Source organism: Eremomyces bilateralis (assembly GCF_010015585.1).
Source record: "Eremomyces bilateralis CBS 781.70 unplaced genomic scaffold P152scaffold_9, whole genome shotgun sequence".
NCBI classification, from domain to species: domain Eukaryota; kingdom Fungi; phylum Ascomycota; class Dothideomycetes; order Eremomycetales; family Eremomycetaceae; genus Eremomyces; species Eremomyces bilateralis.
Genome location: NW_022985075.1, coordinates 423733 through 438456, shown reverse-complemented (window position 1 = coordinate 438456; position 14724 = coordinate 423733). Strand labels below are relative to the sequence as shown.

The window sequence follows — 14724 nt, the reverse complement described above, 5'->3', positions numbered from 1 at the left end:
CTGGTGGACTTTGCTCGTTTTCCCTGTTTCTTTCTGTTTTCCATTGCTGGATGAAAGTCGGTTTGCGACCCCCAAAAAGTGATTTCACTAAGTGATCTCACCCCTGCCGCTTGCTCCCTGGTGCCCCTGCGTGCTTTTCTTGTTTTTCCCTTTTAATTACTGTAGTCCATATCGCCCGCAGGTGGTGATACACAGGCTGGCTTCTCTTCCTATTTTGTCGGTTTGGCTCCGTTGAGTGAGAGTCGCCTTGCGACCCCCACAGCACTCGGAGCCAACCGGCCGTATCAACGTGATACATAAAAGTGCGATTCATTCTCTGCTTTCCCTTCCCCTTTCATGTGACTAAAATCAATTAAGGGCAGTTACCCCACACATGCGCCATCATTGACCGGTGATTGATTTGGTGGTAGTGGAGCCCATGGCGACTCCGCGATGGAGCGTTCAAAAAGGCAGGACTAGAACTAATGATGGAGAACTCAGGCACGTCGAGATGATCGCAACGATTTCATTCAATTGCTTCAGGCGCAGCATCAGATGAGCAATGTGCTTATATAAAGCGTATGGGGCCGCGAGGCCGTCGCATCTAATTGGATTATCCTGTGACCTAAATATATCCCGCCAATCATAACTTTTATCCACATGAGCCTTCGTCCCGGACGATATTCTCTCCAACAACAAGCAATCCGACAAATAGAAGCGTAAATAATATTACCACTGCCATCTAATTTTCCCCTCTCACTATTCCTGGCTGCAGGGGAAACTCGTCAAAAATCTCCCTGTCCTCAATCATAAATCCCCCTCTTCGTAGGAGACGAGGTGCCACCGACCGGCGTCGGCCCCGCCTGCATCTGCTGGAAGCTAAACAGCTGCTTCAAGCTCCCCGCACCCGCCGAGGCCTCATTTCTCCCCGTTCGCAGCGGTACCCGCTGATAGAAGATCTCTGCGTCGTCGTCGATCCCGGTTGTCGTGCTCGTGAGCGGTGCGGTCTTGAGGCTTGGGAGCAGCGCGTGGGAAACCGAGCGGGATGGGGGGGTTTGGGAAGGGGGTCGACCAGGTGTAATCGTGGTAGTCGATGAGTAGGATTTCGAAGCGGCGGAGGCGGAGTGGCGGGTGGTGAGAGCGGGTGCGGTGGAGGAGGTGAGGGAGAGAGAGGGTTGCACGAGGAGGTCAGATCGTGGATAGCTGGGTGTATGCGGGGATAAGAGGGGGTTCACGCGCGGGGGTAGCGGCCGAGCGGAGGGGCTAAAGGCTGATGTTGTCTGGTAGGGGAAGGAGAAGGCCACATTGGTTCCGGGGGTCGAAGAAGGAGAGTCGGAGAGGGATGGCGTCAGAGATGCGGACGTGGTTGAGCGATTGGGCTGAGGTCTAGCTATTGAACTGGATGATTGGAACTGCCGGAGATATCGCGCTGCTTCCGAGTCCTGACGGGAGACGGATTTTCTTGGAGACCGGCTCTTGCGTTCTTGTTCATGCGACTGCTCTTGTTCATCGGATGAGATCGATGTCTCGGAGACGCGGGAAACCAACCCAGGAGCGCGAGGTGACCGCTGAGGGACGATGTCACGGACTGGAGCCATATCCTCGAATTCGGTGGTAGAAAAAGGCGAGGCTGGGGGGGACTGGTGAACGTACGACATCCATGTCGAGTTGCAGTCCTGTTTTCGGCACCTGGATTCGCAATTGTATTAGCATGGATTCCACGGCGGTTGATTAAATGCGACTAACTTTTCTGAGCAGTACAGATAGCTGTGGTCAGGATGGACGATCTGATTTCCGCATATTGCACTACACGCCCATCTCGTTAGCAACGAACACTTTTCCGATGGTTTCATAATAATTCGGTATGTAGTAAGGAACATACCAAAAATTCAGAAAACTCATCACCATTTCGTCGTCGTCGTCGTCGTCAGGTTCGGACTGTTCTTGCTTCCGTGACGCCTTGGGTTTCCTCCCCGACTGTGCACCTCTCTGCTTCAGATGCGATGAAACTCGCGAGTGCTTCGGCAGGGCAGTCGCACCAGGGGTCGTAGATGCCGTCAGGGGATAGGGAGGCCTTTTATTTGACGAAGAGCGGTGGGTGGAAGTCATGCTGCCTACCAAATCTCGGGTACTCGCTTACAGATCGCGAATGTATGATAAAGGTCCGTATGATCGACGCAAACAAGAAGGCACGGACGGATTCGGCGTACATGCAGTCCACTGCGTCTTCACCGCGATTGTCTCACGACGGATGGTCGATTCGAGGCTCCGTACGATTGTCTAGAACCATGCGTATGTCGTAGCCCGGGATGGGTGGAGCGGTTTCGGAGATATGCAGTGGCGACGGCGCTATCGAAGCGGTGCGAATGAGGAATCAGGGAAGCCGTATCCGTAGTTCCGTCAAAGAAACGGCTTCGAGATGATAGCGAATGGCGGGGGTACGACGTCGGTGGTCGTGCAAAAGAGCGGTCGGTAGCAGGAAGGAGTCTTTGATGGGCGATGACTCGATGAGGGAGGGGATCCCTTTTCAGAAGTGGGAATGCAAGGTAAGCACCTGTCGGTACGATATCTCGAGACTGATAGGGATTCCTGGAGCGAATGTGGCGGCCGATAAGGTAACGGACACGGAGATTGATGGCTTGATCAGGAGGGGTGTTCACTCTGCAGCTGGGGATGCAGTTGACGTTGCTCACTCGACCGAGCTTATCAGATTGCGGAGGACAGAGTCCAATTGCGCCAATTGCCCCGCGTCTCTTCCAAGTTCCAAGTTCCAGCCCTGAGTTGCTCGCCGAATCGGGTTTAGCCAGGGGATTCAGATCGAGTCTTTGAGAGGGGTAATAAATGGCCTTTGTGCTTAATCAACGTCGTAGCAGCAATTCCCTTCGATTCTAAATTTACGGTCTTTGGTCTGATATCTTGACGCGTTCCTGAATCGGAGTCACACGCGGACTGATAGCAGAAGGTGTGTGCCCTGATGACAGCCGATCTGGTGGTGGTGGGGGGCGCCGATGAACCAGGATGGATTGATAAAGGGTCGAGCGAATGAAGAGCGGACAATGGGTGGTATTGGTTGATATCGATGTTGCACGAATGCTCAACAAGAAAGAACCTGGTAATATGTCGATAGGGTACTGTAGGAAGGTATAGGACTTAATGGAAGTATATATATGCCAGGCTATTGCTAGGCTTAACTGGGGGCTGAGGATAGGTGATGACTCGAAAGAATGCTTTGGAGCTGTAACCAAAGGAAGGAAACAGGAGAAGATGCGCGGTCAGGATGATTCATTATTATAACTCATCGGTATCCTCAAAAGCTAGATATATCTGTCCCCTAATCGTGATGAAGGCCTGTAAGCACGTCAAATGCCCTTTCACGGACCAGCCAGTCAGCCACATGGCATAAGGTGGGAAATCCCTCAGACTTCTCCAGTCTTCCAACTCACCACCTCATGCGGTGGAAGGTCGACCATCGACCCAATCAAAGCCGCACGCGCGTCATTTGGGGTTCTGATTACGAGACGGGCAACATATCCAGCAATAAACCACTCATCAGGCCCAGGGGTTCCACCATGACAACACCCGGTGAAAGTTTTGTTGAATGGCCCACCAAGGTACAACGGTTCTAGAACAAATCAACCTAGAACGGGCAGAAACGTGTTAGCGTCAGCTTGGGGAACAGAGAAGATTTTGTGCCCTTGGTTGTCATTTGTCAATTATTGAACTACCTTCCCAACTACCATGCATATAAGCTCAACATATGAGTCCATTGCTGGCCAATAAATGAATCTAACGACGCCCGATTTGATTATACTGGTTGCGATGTGGACGAAACCTCCTCTCCAGCTTGTTTGGAATGCTTGGACAGAAATCCCGCAGCTGTGCCATCAGGGTACGGAAATTTGCAACAGTACGCAATCCCAGCCTGAAATTAGCTACCGATATATTTAGTAGCCTACGGATTGAAATGGCGCAGTTTGTTCTCAAACGTTTGCAACCACACCTAGCTCGGTGAACCCAATTGCCCGGATTTTATCCCTGAACAAATCTACATCGATCATTATATCTCTCAATCGTACACCAGGATCATATGCTAGGTCCGCCTTGAGCGTTGCGCAATCTATTCCCATAAAAATATCCCCGATGAACAGAGGCATTTTTTTAATGTCATACGGGGCGAACGAAATCTGATGGCTATCAGATATGAACCCGTAGTTCCTTGAAACCTTCACGACGGAGCGGGGTTGCTCGTTACCAGGTTTCTCATAGCATAGTTGGATGTGGGAGCCTGGACTGCTTCAAGAATCCCCTTCACAATGTAGATGGGCTACATCTGATAATAAGGGAATCAATTGCTCCGATCTAATGGCCTGGAGCAATACGCCCCGCCCCTATTCGCTTAGTACGCGATTACCGAGGCTCTGGTGATGTGGATGATTCGGAAGGGAGCAGTCGTTGAATAGAATGGACCTTGTTGCAGATGCTCAGGCTCCGGAGTGTATGGGACGTCGGTCAACTGGTAACCCCCTTGTTCTACGCCAGAATACCAAAGTCAATGGACATAGACAAAATGCGAGCGAAATACTTCCGCGGTGACGGGGAGTACCTACCGCATCGCGCCACGAACTTCTCCAACGTTCGTTTGTTTCGAACCGACGCAGCAACTAGGAATTCCACTGTCGGTCGGAGGCGAGTCAGCTCGCGGAAGCCGTTGACTAAAGGAGTGATGATTGCATCGTCATACGTCTACATCGCATGAGCCCTACCCAAAGCAAATTGTTCGGAAACCCACAATGTCCGCCCCGATGACGAGATCGACTGGGTCATCTGCCATAATCCGCTTCTCTAGTAGAGTACCGACCAGTGACCGTCCCCATCTAAATGGGAATGATTTGATCGTGTCCGATTCCGGCATATTGAGAAACGCATTGTTCTCCAACGTTTCTAATACTCGCTCATCCCCATCCGTCGCAGTCACGGTCCTCGTGGCCAAATGCTTGGCGCACAGGATGGACAGCAGCCCGGTGCCCGCTCCGAGTTCTAGGACATGCTTGCCACGGACCCAGAGCTTCCCCGACTCTTGCCCGTTCGATGATAAATACGCGCCAAGATGAAGAGCCGCTTCCCAGGTTCGCAGCCCTGTGGTGCCAGAGGATGAGAGAATATGGCGCGACTCGAGCGTCGTGACGGCACCCCATGATGGTGACATGCTGGTTTTGGCCGCCGATCCCGAGGAACACGGCACGGGAAAGTGATAGGTGACATAAGACGGTTGCTGTGCAGCTGTAGACTCGAGAGGTGGAGGAGAAGAAACAAGGGAGACAAGCGAGGACATGAGAGACTCGGATAGTTCCTAGACACCTCCTTCAGCATTGAAGGAGCGATTGGAAAAAATCATAGAGATGAAAGTGATTCTAAGAGAGAGAAAGGCATACATCCTCGTCCGGGTCATCCATAGCCGCTTCAATGCTAGCAATCAACTTCTTCAAAACGAGCAGTCTGTATGGCTCCTGTGGCAAAAATGTGATATTCTGGTTATCGAAACAGCTCGCATGCAGCCATTCCTGTACATCGATCTTTTTCAATAACTCTTCTGACGGCCACGAAAGACTGGACAGCGGAACTCGCTGGAGATACTGTCGGCGAAGCAGTTCCAAGTCTCCAGCCATCATCCTGGCGGTTCGTGGCACCCGGAAAGGAAGCTGTAGATCGATTTCATCGGATACGCAGGCGCCACTGATTGAAACGGATTGAATTTAAATGTTATGCTTCGCTTCCAGGTGAATATATCTGAACAGAAGCAAACCTTCCCACTCGTGCCACCACATCAATTGAAGGTGACTCTGTCAGGTCTGTTCGGCCCGCTTCGTGTGGCTTGACCCCTGCATTGAACGCCACAGCCAACGCTGCAACACTAAGCCAATCAGAAGCGAGCACACGAATCTTCGCACCACTCACAGCAAAATTCGCGTGACTAAGCGCACAACCGAACTCTCTCCCCCAAGACCCTCCACATCTGCCATCACGAGTTTCACGACACTCCTCCATTCTCTCGACTTCACTGCCATCCTCGCGCACCGACCGTAATCTCCTTTACTGACTTTTTAGATTCGGGTATGCTTCCTTGCGCGTCCAGATAAATGGACAATTGATGGGAGGGCACGGGCTAACGAGCGAAAACCTTTGAAGGCATCATCCACGATCATCACGATGGCCGACTCACAAGTCACCCTCCGCACCCGGAAATTCATCCGCAACCCGCTCCTGGGGCGACGACAGATGGTCGTGTACGTCTTCTCCCTCTATCCCACCGAATCCCCCTTCCGAAATCCCCTCCAACCCCAGTCCACCATCCTGTGATCGTCCAACTAACCCGTGCCATTTTCACCCAGCGACGTCCTCCACCCCAACCGCGCGAACGTTTCCAAGGATGAGCTCCGCGACAAGCTGTCCGAGCTGTACAAGGCCGGCAAGGACCAGATCTCCGTCTTCGGCTTCAAGACGCAATTCGGCGGCGGCAAGAGCACTGGCTTCGCCCTCATCTACGACAGCAACGACTCGATGAAGAAGTTCGAGCCGCAGTATCGGCTCGTCCGGTTCGGCATGGCTACCAAGCGCGAGCGCGCGAGCAGGCAGCAGCGTACGTTTTGGATTGTTATTTTCCTTTTCGCCATTGAGCCACGATAGGGTGGAATTTCGATGGGAGCCAATGGGTTTGATTGAGAGGAAGCAATGACTGACACTGTCGTTACACAGGCAAACAACGAAAGAACCGATCCAAGGAGTTCCGCGGCACGGCGAAGACGAAGGGCGCCACCAAGAAGAAGGACAAATAGGCGCATCGCTTCTAGCACGGGGATGGGGACGGTGGCTGCAGTGGTGGTGGTCTGCGGTCACAGGGTTGGCGCAGAATGGATCATCCAAGCACACACGATATCAGGCGGTTTTCTCTACCTCTGATACGGTCATGACCGATGAAAAGGTTCATTCACCGGGGCGATGGCGGTGGGGATAGGTGTATCGTAGTTGCATCTGGACATACTGGAGTCGGGGCTAGTTCAACTCGGTGCTCTTCTCCTGGTATCGGGATCAAAATATATTGATTACACGCATTCGAATACCTTGTTTTGTCTGTTACGATTGTCCCACTATTTGGTTGACGAGTGATCTGGTCCACGGCTTGGCAGGTCACTCACTCACGCAGCGTGCAATCGTTCGTACTTTTTTGATTTGCTACGGAAGGAGAGAAATCAAAAAACCACAATGAATTGAGAGCCCTCACGCCATCCCAACCCAACACCGGTTCCGGAATCTCTCTCCCATTGCATCAGATCAAAGTCGTTATGTCCATGATGGAATTGGGTTCGGTCGTCGTCGCGAATGGAAATGAAGAAGTTACATGAAGACAAAACAAAGTGACGAGCGGCCCGGAAACCACGGCGGGGGCGGACGGATTCGTAAGAGCGAGAGAGTCTCGTAAAAACCGCGGACTAGTGGACACATGTGCCCGATGCGTTGCGGAAAAAGGCACCCTCGATGGCGAGGGAGCCGTCATGAGAAAGTAGAAAAAAACAAAAAAAACGAAGGGTACAGTCGTCCACCCACCGCCCTCCGCCCATTTCATGAATTTTGCAATCCCTTTTGTAGTATCGCCGAAGAAACCCAAAGCACCCAATCCGACAAGGAGAAACCCCCCGTGCCATGGCCCCGTCCGTCAACGCCGCCCGAGCAACCGGCGCCCGCGCGGGTAGCGAAACGGGGAACCACGCGATCGGAGGCGGGAAACAGCCGTGGGCACCGATACGATGGCGAGGTGCGTGAGAAAGGAAAGGTGAGAAAGTTCGAGACAGAACGCCACCCTGTTGCAGGGACCAGTGGTGGATGCAACATGCATCACGCGGAGAGGCGGGTACACGAGCGCGCCAGAAACATGCAAGTAGCTATCGGGAAAGGCCGTCACTTAGCGCTGGAGAAGCAGTCAGTCACCATCCTCAACTCACAGTATAGGATTCATCGACTCACCCGTCCTCTCCTCGCACCTCCCGCCTGCTGGGCCTGCTGCCCCGGCATATACTGCATCTGATACCCCGCATACATCCCCGGGCTCCCTATCATATTCCCCCCATACCCTCCCGGGGGGAATCCCGTCTGCGGTAGCATCGGGCTCCCCCCCATCGGCATCCCAGGTGCCCCGGCGGGGCTGCCAGACAGGCCGCGGAACTGGTGGGGATTCATGGGGGTAGTGGGCGTGGGGTAGCCGTTGAGGTCGACGGTGGGGTAGTAAGGCGCCCCGGGGCCTGGGCGGGGGGAGTGGGACATGTTGGGCATCATGGCGGGGGGGTAGGGCATGCCGGACTGGGGGGTCATGGCAGCGAGGGGGAGGTTGGCGGCGTTGGAGTACATTGGTCCGTTCATCGTGTTGACGGTGAGGGGGAAGGTCGCTTCGAATTGGTTGGAGTCCATGCTGCCCGTGCGTTCGAGGCCCATGGGGGCGTACCCATTCGGCGGCGCGTACATGGATCGGGTGTCCGGTGGGTGCGGGTTGACGTGCGCGCCATGGTTGGATCCCGGGCGGGTGTGCTCGGCGGGCTCGCGGAGGGGGGCGTCGCGAGCAGGGCCACCCGTGCGGGTGGACAGGCCGACTTCGTCCATGAGGCGCTTGTACCCCTGTTGCGGCTGGGCCTTGATGCGCAGCAGGACGTTGCGCACGTTGGCGACGACGTCGGCGCGGATCTTCTCGTCGAAGAACGGGGTGGTGAGGACCTTGAAGATGAGGGTGGCGCCGCACGCCTGGTCGCTGAGGATGTCGTCGAGGACCTTGTCGTTGGGGGAGAAGAACAGCGCTTGGAGGATCGTGTCGCGCGCGTCGGGCTCGTTCCGCTGGTTGATGAGTTTCAGGACCGTGAGATAGGCTACCTTGTGGGTGCAGAGGTGGACGAGATGCGGGACTAGGCGCGGAGCGAGGACGGTGCGTCGACGGGGGAACGTGCAGGTGTCCAAGAACCAGGTGAGCAGCAACGCGCCGTTCGCGTTCGTCGCCAGCTGCACGCTATGAACGGCGATGGCCGCCGCGACCATCCGCTGCTGGTCCTTGCTGGCATGGTGGCTCTCCAAGCAGGCACGCATCGCACGCGCACCGTACCGGCCTTGCGCTAGATCCCACAGCCGGCTCACCATCGCCTCGAAGATGAAGTCATTCAGTGGGGTCTGATAACGCAAGCAGCCCTGCATGACATAGTTCCCAAACTGGTCGAGGAACAACGCCACGCTGGCAGTCCGCAGCGAGTCGACGATCATGCCCATCAGGTTGGATGTACGCGCCACGTCGATGATCTTCTGCGCCGCCCAGGTGCCGTTCTTGTGCACGCCGATCTCTGCGAGGTGCGGCGCGATCTCGCGCAGCATCGCTTCCTTGACGCTGTCCGAGCAGAACTCGAAGAGCCGCTGCACCACCGTGTTACCCAGGTAGTCGGAGGCCAGTTCCGCGATCTCCGGGAGCATGGCGAGCGCAATCTCTTCCACCTCGACCTGGGAGCACGCGTTGTTGCCGATCCGCTTGCGGATCTCGCGCAGGCGCGGGGCGTCGTGGACACGGCTGTGGCTCGGTTCCGGGATCGGGGGGATCTCGCTCACGTAATGATCGTTCTGGATCGCATGCTCGACGAGCGCGGCAACGCGCATTTGCTCCTCGTCATTGGCACCGAGGTCCTTGACGATGCTAACAATGTCGCCTCGGATGTCAACCAGCGCAGGCGTGATGGGGGCGCCAGATACCGTCTCGCCAGCCCCAGAAGATTGAGTAGCGAGCGTGTCAGCGGCAACATAATCCTCGCCTTTCGCATACGGATCTGGGCTCGGGGAAGGATAGAGTCCATTCTTCCCAGGCGTGCCCGACGTACTCGGCGCTTTGGCATATCCGATCCGGATCGGGCCCGCACCGGGGAAGATTTCCTTCCCGTTCAGCTGCGACTTCGCGCGGACTGCGTTCTCCAACGTCTCGAAATTGACGAACCCGCAGTTCTTGTGCGTCAGGACGCGCGCCGACTCGATGGTGCCGAAGTTTCCGAAAATCACGTTCAACGACGACACCGTGGTGGACGACGGGATGTTGCCCAGCCACAGCGCGCGCGTTGGGCTCTCCGCGCTGAGTTGCTCCTCGCCGGGGATGTCCAGCGGCTTCATGTTGAGCTGGAGTCCTTGCACGGCCTCGGCCAGGCCCGCGTACTCCGAATGTTCGGAGATATCCAGCTCGGCCGCCGTCATGCTCGAGTCGAGTCGGGATGGAGTGGGGATATAGGAGCGCATCAACCGTGAGGACGGGGAATCTAGGACGCCAGCGGTCCTTGCACGGGGACGGTTCTGACTGGCGAAGTTGGCGAACGCTTGGACTTCGAGATTGTGTTGGCGGACGGCTTCGTGGATTGCAAACGCGGCAGCGGAGCTGGGATCGGGCGTGTTGAGGGCGCTGCCGTAGCTAGGAGTATAAGCCCCCATTTCTTCCTCGTCCGCGTATTTTTCTTTGGCGTTCACGGAATAAGAGCGGAACCGATTGGCGTTCTTGTCTCCGATGCTGCCCAGACCGATATGGTTGCGCTGGCCCTCCAGCAGCATTTCAATATCGGAAGGAGCCAGCGTCGCGCGGCTTTGTTGAGGGGTATCCACCAGTCCGAGATAGTCGAGGGTCTTGACATCTGTGTCCGCAAGCGAGTCTCGAGAAAACGCGGATTGCGGAGAGGCCGGGCCATCGGAGGATCGGATGCTCGCGAGCGTGCTGCCCCTCAGTCGGGATTGGCCACCGCCCCATTGAGAGAAGGGGGACGGGGCCCACAGCGAACCGATGGGGTTGCCTAGCCCACGCTGCGGCATGGATTCCGCACGGAGGCGCGACAGTTGGGCGAGTTTGGCCGCATTGGGGTTTATCGAGGCGGAAAACCCGAGGGGTTCGGAAGGGGTGCTGGATCCGGGCTGGAACGGGCTGGTGGATGGGGTGGGTCGCGACGTGCGAGGAAGCAGGCTCGGTTGAGAGAGGAAGCTGTTCGAAAGGCTACCGGCCGATGGGATTCGTGATGGCAATGTCCCCGCCCGTCCTCGCTTTGTTACTTGGGGTGCAGACCCGATGGGAGTGGTTTCGGCGCCGAAGGGTTGGTTGAAATCGGGGAAGCTTTCCCCGTTCGGCGACTCGGGGATCGTCTCACGGAGGGGCGTGGAGTTTCCGCTGGTCGGGGGACCCCATGGTTGGGGGTTAAGACCTTCTTGAGCCTGGATCTCGCGGGCGCTGGGGATGGTTAGTCGATGGCACAGAAATGCGTGGATACAACCTACCGCTTAGGGAAAAGACGGCCGCTGAACTCGTGAGATGGGGATCCGGAACCCAGCCGGTTCGGCGCTGGGACGGATCCCAGTGAGCTTCCAGAACCGATGGGGAATCGCAGCGATCCTCCCGAGGGCGGCTCGATGGGCGATGTCGAAGCGGTGGACGAGCCGGAGCGCGATTTGTTGGAGGACAGCTGAGGGAGGTAGTTGAGGTTGAGGTGGTGTTCAGGTCGAGTGGATGGTCCCATTATGAATTATATATTCGGGCTTATTCAAGCCAGGCGTCGTTGGGTGCGTGGTATCTCGCGCCAATAGCGCACTGGGGAATGACCCTCGACGGACGTTGGAAATGGCAATGAAACCGGCCAAAGGAGTGAACGGCAATGCGGGGAAATGCCCAGGTCGAGCGATGAAGCGCAATATTGAGGACCGAGGGATTCGAATTTCCGACCGTTGATGCCAGGGCGTCAAAACTTGCGGATCGGAGTTCGAGGGTTGTTTTCGGTCGATGCAACGTGATCAACTCGAGAATCGACGATCCGGAATCTCGCGTCAATCGGCTCGGATTATTTGAAGACCAGTTCTGCAAGGGAGATATGAACCGAAATGGGCGCCTCAGGAAAGGAGTGACGACGAAGCGATGGATGCAGCCAATGTGCCGAAACGAAGTGTTCTCGTTGCTCCGAATGTCGTTGGTCGAAGACGAGACAGGAACGATGGCGTACAGGCGGACTGCGGCGACGAGATGGTCGGAAGATGGGTCGGATAGCTACCAGGGAGCAGTCGAGTGAATCTTGGAATCGACGGATCGCAAGGGGTGAGCTGGAGAAGAAATGGAAGCTGAAAAGGTGGTGGGAATGACAGAGGAGGACGCCTCGGTGATGTAGAGCGTTGAAGTCTGAAGAGAGAAAAAGGAGAAGAAGTATAGGGAAATGAAGATGTGGAGGAGGAGAGAGAGGGAATGGGGTGTGAGAATGGAGAGAGAAGAGGGATGATGGTGATGAAGGTGAAGTTGGAGTTGAAGATGGAGATGGAGACGTTGGCGTTGGCGTTAGCGTTGGCGTTGAACGGATGGCGCAGTAGTTGGTCGATGTCAATGTCGTCCACCAGAGAGCAGTCCAAGTGAAAGTGAACTGTGCAGTAGTGAAGTTAAAGGCTAAAAGGCGTAAAGGCGAGTTTTGCAACGGGGATCCTGTCCACTCCGTATTTGGTAGATCCGCAGAACACTCCAATAGAAAGTCCTTAGTCCAGCTTCAATGAACTGTGCTGTATGGCTGTATCTGTGGACCGTCTCTCGATCTCTGGATCTTTTGATCTCTTGATCTTTTGATCGCTCCCTGCTTCTGTAGTCTATGATCTTTTCAGGAACTTCCGTCTCACTCTCAAAGCGAGCAATCGCAATCCCAATCCACCCTGAAGGAATTCGTAAACGTCGTGTGACAGGGCCGTCCAGGACGTCTAGCGTCACGCCGTGTCAAGTTCTTTTCGATTTGATTCAGTGTCGAGGGGACATCAAGTCCTAACCATCAATGGGATCTGTCTACGACAAAGGCGTGCATCTATCCGCTATAAACCCACCAACTTCCCTCATGCAACTCTTCGGCGTTTCCCACCACTGCCTCGACCCGACCGAGGCCTAGGTAACTCCGCGTCCAGACCCTCGATATATACGACCTACTCTATATTTATCTCCCCGTCTGATCACCTTGTAGGGCAGTGCCCGCGACCTCAATCTACCCTCTTCGCCCTTCCGCCCCATCGCTGAGGCCCAGATTACCTACGTTGCGCATCCCAGGTCCCATCTCCGCTCGTCTCGACTTAACCACCCCCCTCATCATTCCGATATCTCATGTCTGCCCCGTCATCCAGTACCTGACCCAATGGCCTGGTTGACAAGATTCGCCATCACCCACTGGTCCATACGCCCCCCTTCGCCAGCGCTTGTCGAGGTTCGTCACACAAACCCGTCGGCGCCCAGCTTTCATGCGTGCCTGGGTGGTGCCGGTGCTACGAGCTCGTTGGGCGTGGATGATGCACCCCCTATTTACTCTCAAACACTGGCGCTTCACTCCTTCCGTATAAACCATCCAGGGGTTCCTCCCAGCCTCGTCAGTCGTCGGTCGTCAAGTGACCAGTCTCAGCACTTCGGAAATATTGTGGGATCTAAACCATTAAGAAACGGTTTACAGTCGAGAGAATGTAGATTGCCCCGCTTTTGATGTGACGGGGTTGCTAATGTTCTGCTTGATTTGAAACCAGAGCGCTTGATTGCCGCATATATCGAGTTTTATGACGGACAGGATAGTCGATATTCCGATCTCCCATTCCGATCCTCTGATGTCTAGAGAACAATTATTCCGCCATTTGCTCTGTAGTACCACTAGCCAAAGTTAAAATGCCCGGGATCCTTACGACTGGTGGAAACACACTCCATGACTTCCCTCCCAGATAAATTTTTACGCTGGACCAACCTCGCGACCCAAAGCTGAGAGTTGCCTCAATCAATCCGGCGCACGCAGCGGGGTCTGCTGTTCACGTCGGACAGGGACCTGCACTCCTCCCTGGATTCGGCATCATTACCGAGCCATCGACGATGCTGATCCAGGCTGTGTGGTTCACCGACGTGCCTCGCTTATGGTAATCTCGAATGATGGCCTGCATGTCAACGCGAAGGCAATCAATGTGATTCGCGCCGTGACAAAGAAGGTTGAAACTTGACGATGTGGCTTTCCCGCGCCATGCTGACAACCCCGAGCTAGGCGGCCCCGGCGGGATTTAGCCGGTGTTTCGGAGAATATCCTGGATTGCTAGTGGTCCTCCATTCAATGCGTTGGAACTTGAGGACTCCGACCTCCGTAGTTAGCGTCAACTGTCAACTCTGTCTCTGTCAAGCGTGCAATGATTTAGGATTGTCTAATATGTGTGGATCTTGAGTTTTTGGCGGAGACCAGATGACGTGCCATCAATATTAGACTGGACTTAGTGGGCGCATATCGTAGATGTCAGATATGTGATATGTCCCTTGCATGAACATCGAAATGGAGGACACGGCCCAATTACCCAGGAATATTGGGAATTCAGGATGCATTCCCCCGCGATCGGTACTGATCATGGTCCAGTCGAACCGCGGAAACCTGGTGGACATGGAAGAGCATGAGCCATGAACTGATGAATCATAAACGAGTTGGACTGCTGGAGAGATGGAAACTGGGGAGCAAGAGCCGTGTTTCATGTTTCAGCCACTCTGAAACGGTCTAGTGTAGATTCTAGAATATCACGTGCAGAGGGGATCTAGCAGAGGCGCAGAGCTGGCTGAGCTGCAGAGGTGGCGTGGCTATTTACGCCTTGGTGCCTTGATGCCTTGATTCCTCGGCGCCTCAATATCGCTCCAGTTCCAGTTCCAGTTCCAGTTCCAGTTCCAGTTCCAGTCCGCGT

General features: G+C 55.1%; 4 protein-coding genes across 4 annotated transcripts; 1 reads left to right on the top strand and 3 right to left on the bottom strand.

Moving 5' to 3' along the window:
- Window positions 1-508: 508 nt before the first annotated feature.
- On the bottom strand, window positions 509-2248 carry P152DRAFT_343413 (uncharacterized protein). Its single transcript, XM_033675349.1, has 3 exons — window positions 1862-2248; window positions 1726-1785; window positions 509-1668 (listed from the first exon to the last, which is right to left on the bottom strand). Exons 1-3 carry the CDS (start codon window positions 2086-2088, stop codon window positions 783-785), a joined length of 1173 nt encoding a protein of 390 aa, XP_033534226.1. The 5' UTR covers window positions 2089-2248; the 3' UTR covers window positions 509-782.
- Window positions 2249-4389: 2141 nt separating this feature from the next.
- Window positions 4390-5767, bottom strand: P152DRAFT_458420 (uncharacterized protein). Its single transcript, XM_033679458.1, has one exon. The coding sequence runs from the start codon at window positions 5309-5311 to the stop codon at window positions 4739-4741; it is 573 nt and encodes a 190-aa protein (XP_033534225.1). The 5' UTR covers window positions 5312-5767; the 3' UTR covers window positions 4390-4738.
- Window positions 5768-6164: 397 nt separating this feature from the next.
- P152DRAFT_458418 (uncharacterized protein) lies at window positions 6165-6986 on the top strand. Its single transcript, XM_033679457.1, has 3 exons — window positions 6165-6263; window positions 6369-6616; window positions 6733-6986. Exons 1-3 carry the CDS (start codon window positions 6187-6189, stop codon window positions 6810-6812), a joined length of 405 nt encoding a protein of 134 aa, XP_033534224.1. The 5' UTR covers window positions 6165-6186; the 3' UTR covers window positions 6813-6986.
- A 1000-nt stretch (window positions 6987-7986) lies between these two features.
- On the bottom strand, window positions 7987-11537 carry P152DRAFT_396959 (uncharacterized protein; the record flags this gene model as incomplete). The annotated part of the gene is made up of 2 exons (XM_033676387.1): window positions 7987-11251; window positions 11299-11537. 2 exons carry the CDS (start codon window positions 11535-11537, stop codon window positions 7987-7989), a joined length of 3504 nt encoding a protein of 1167 aa, XP_033534223.1.
- Window positions 11538-14724: the final 3187 nt, after the last annotated feature.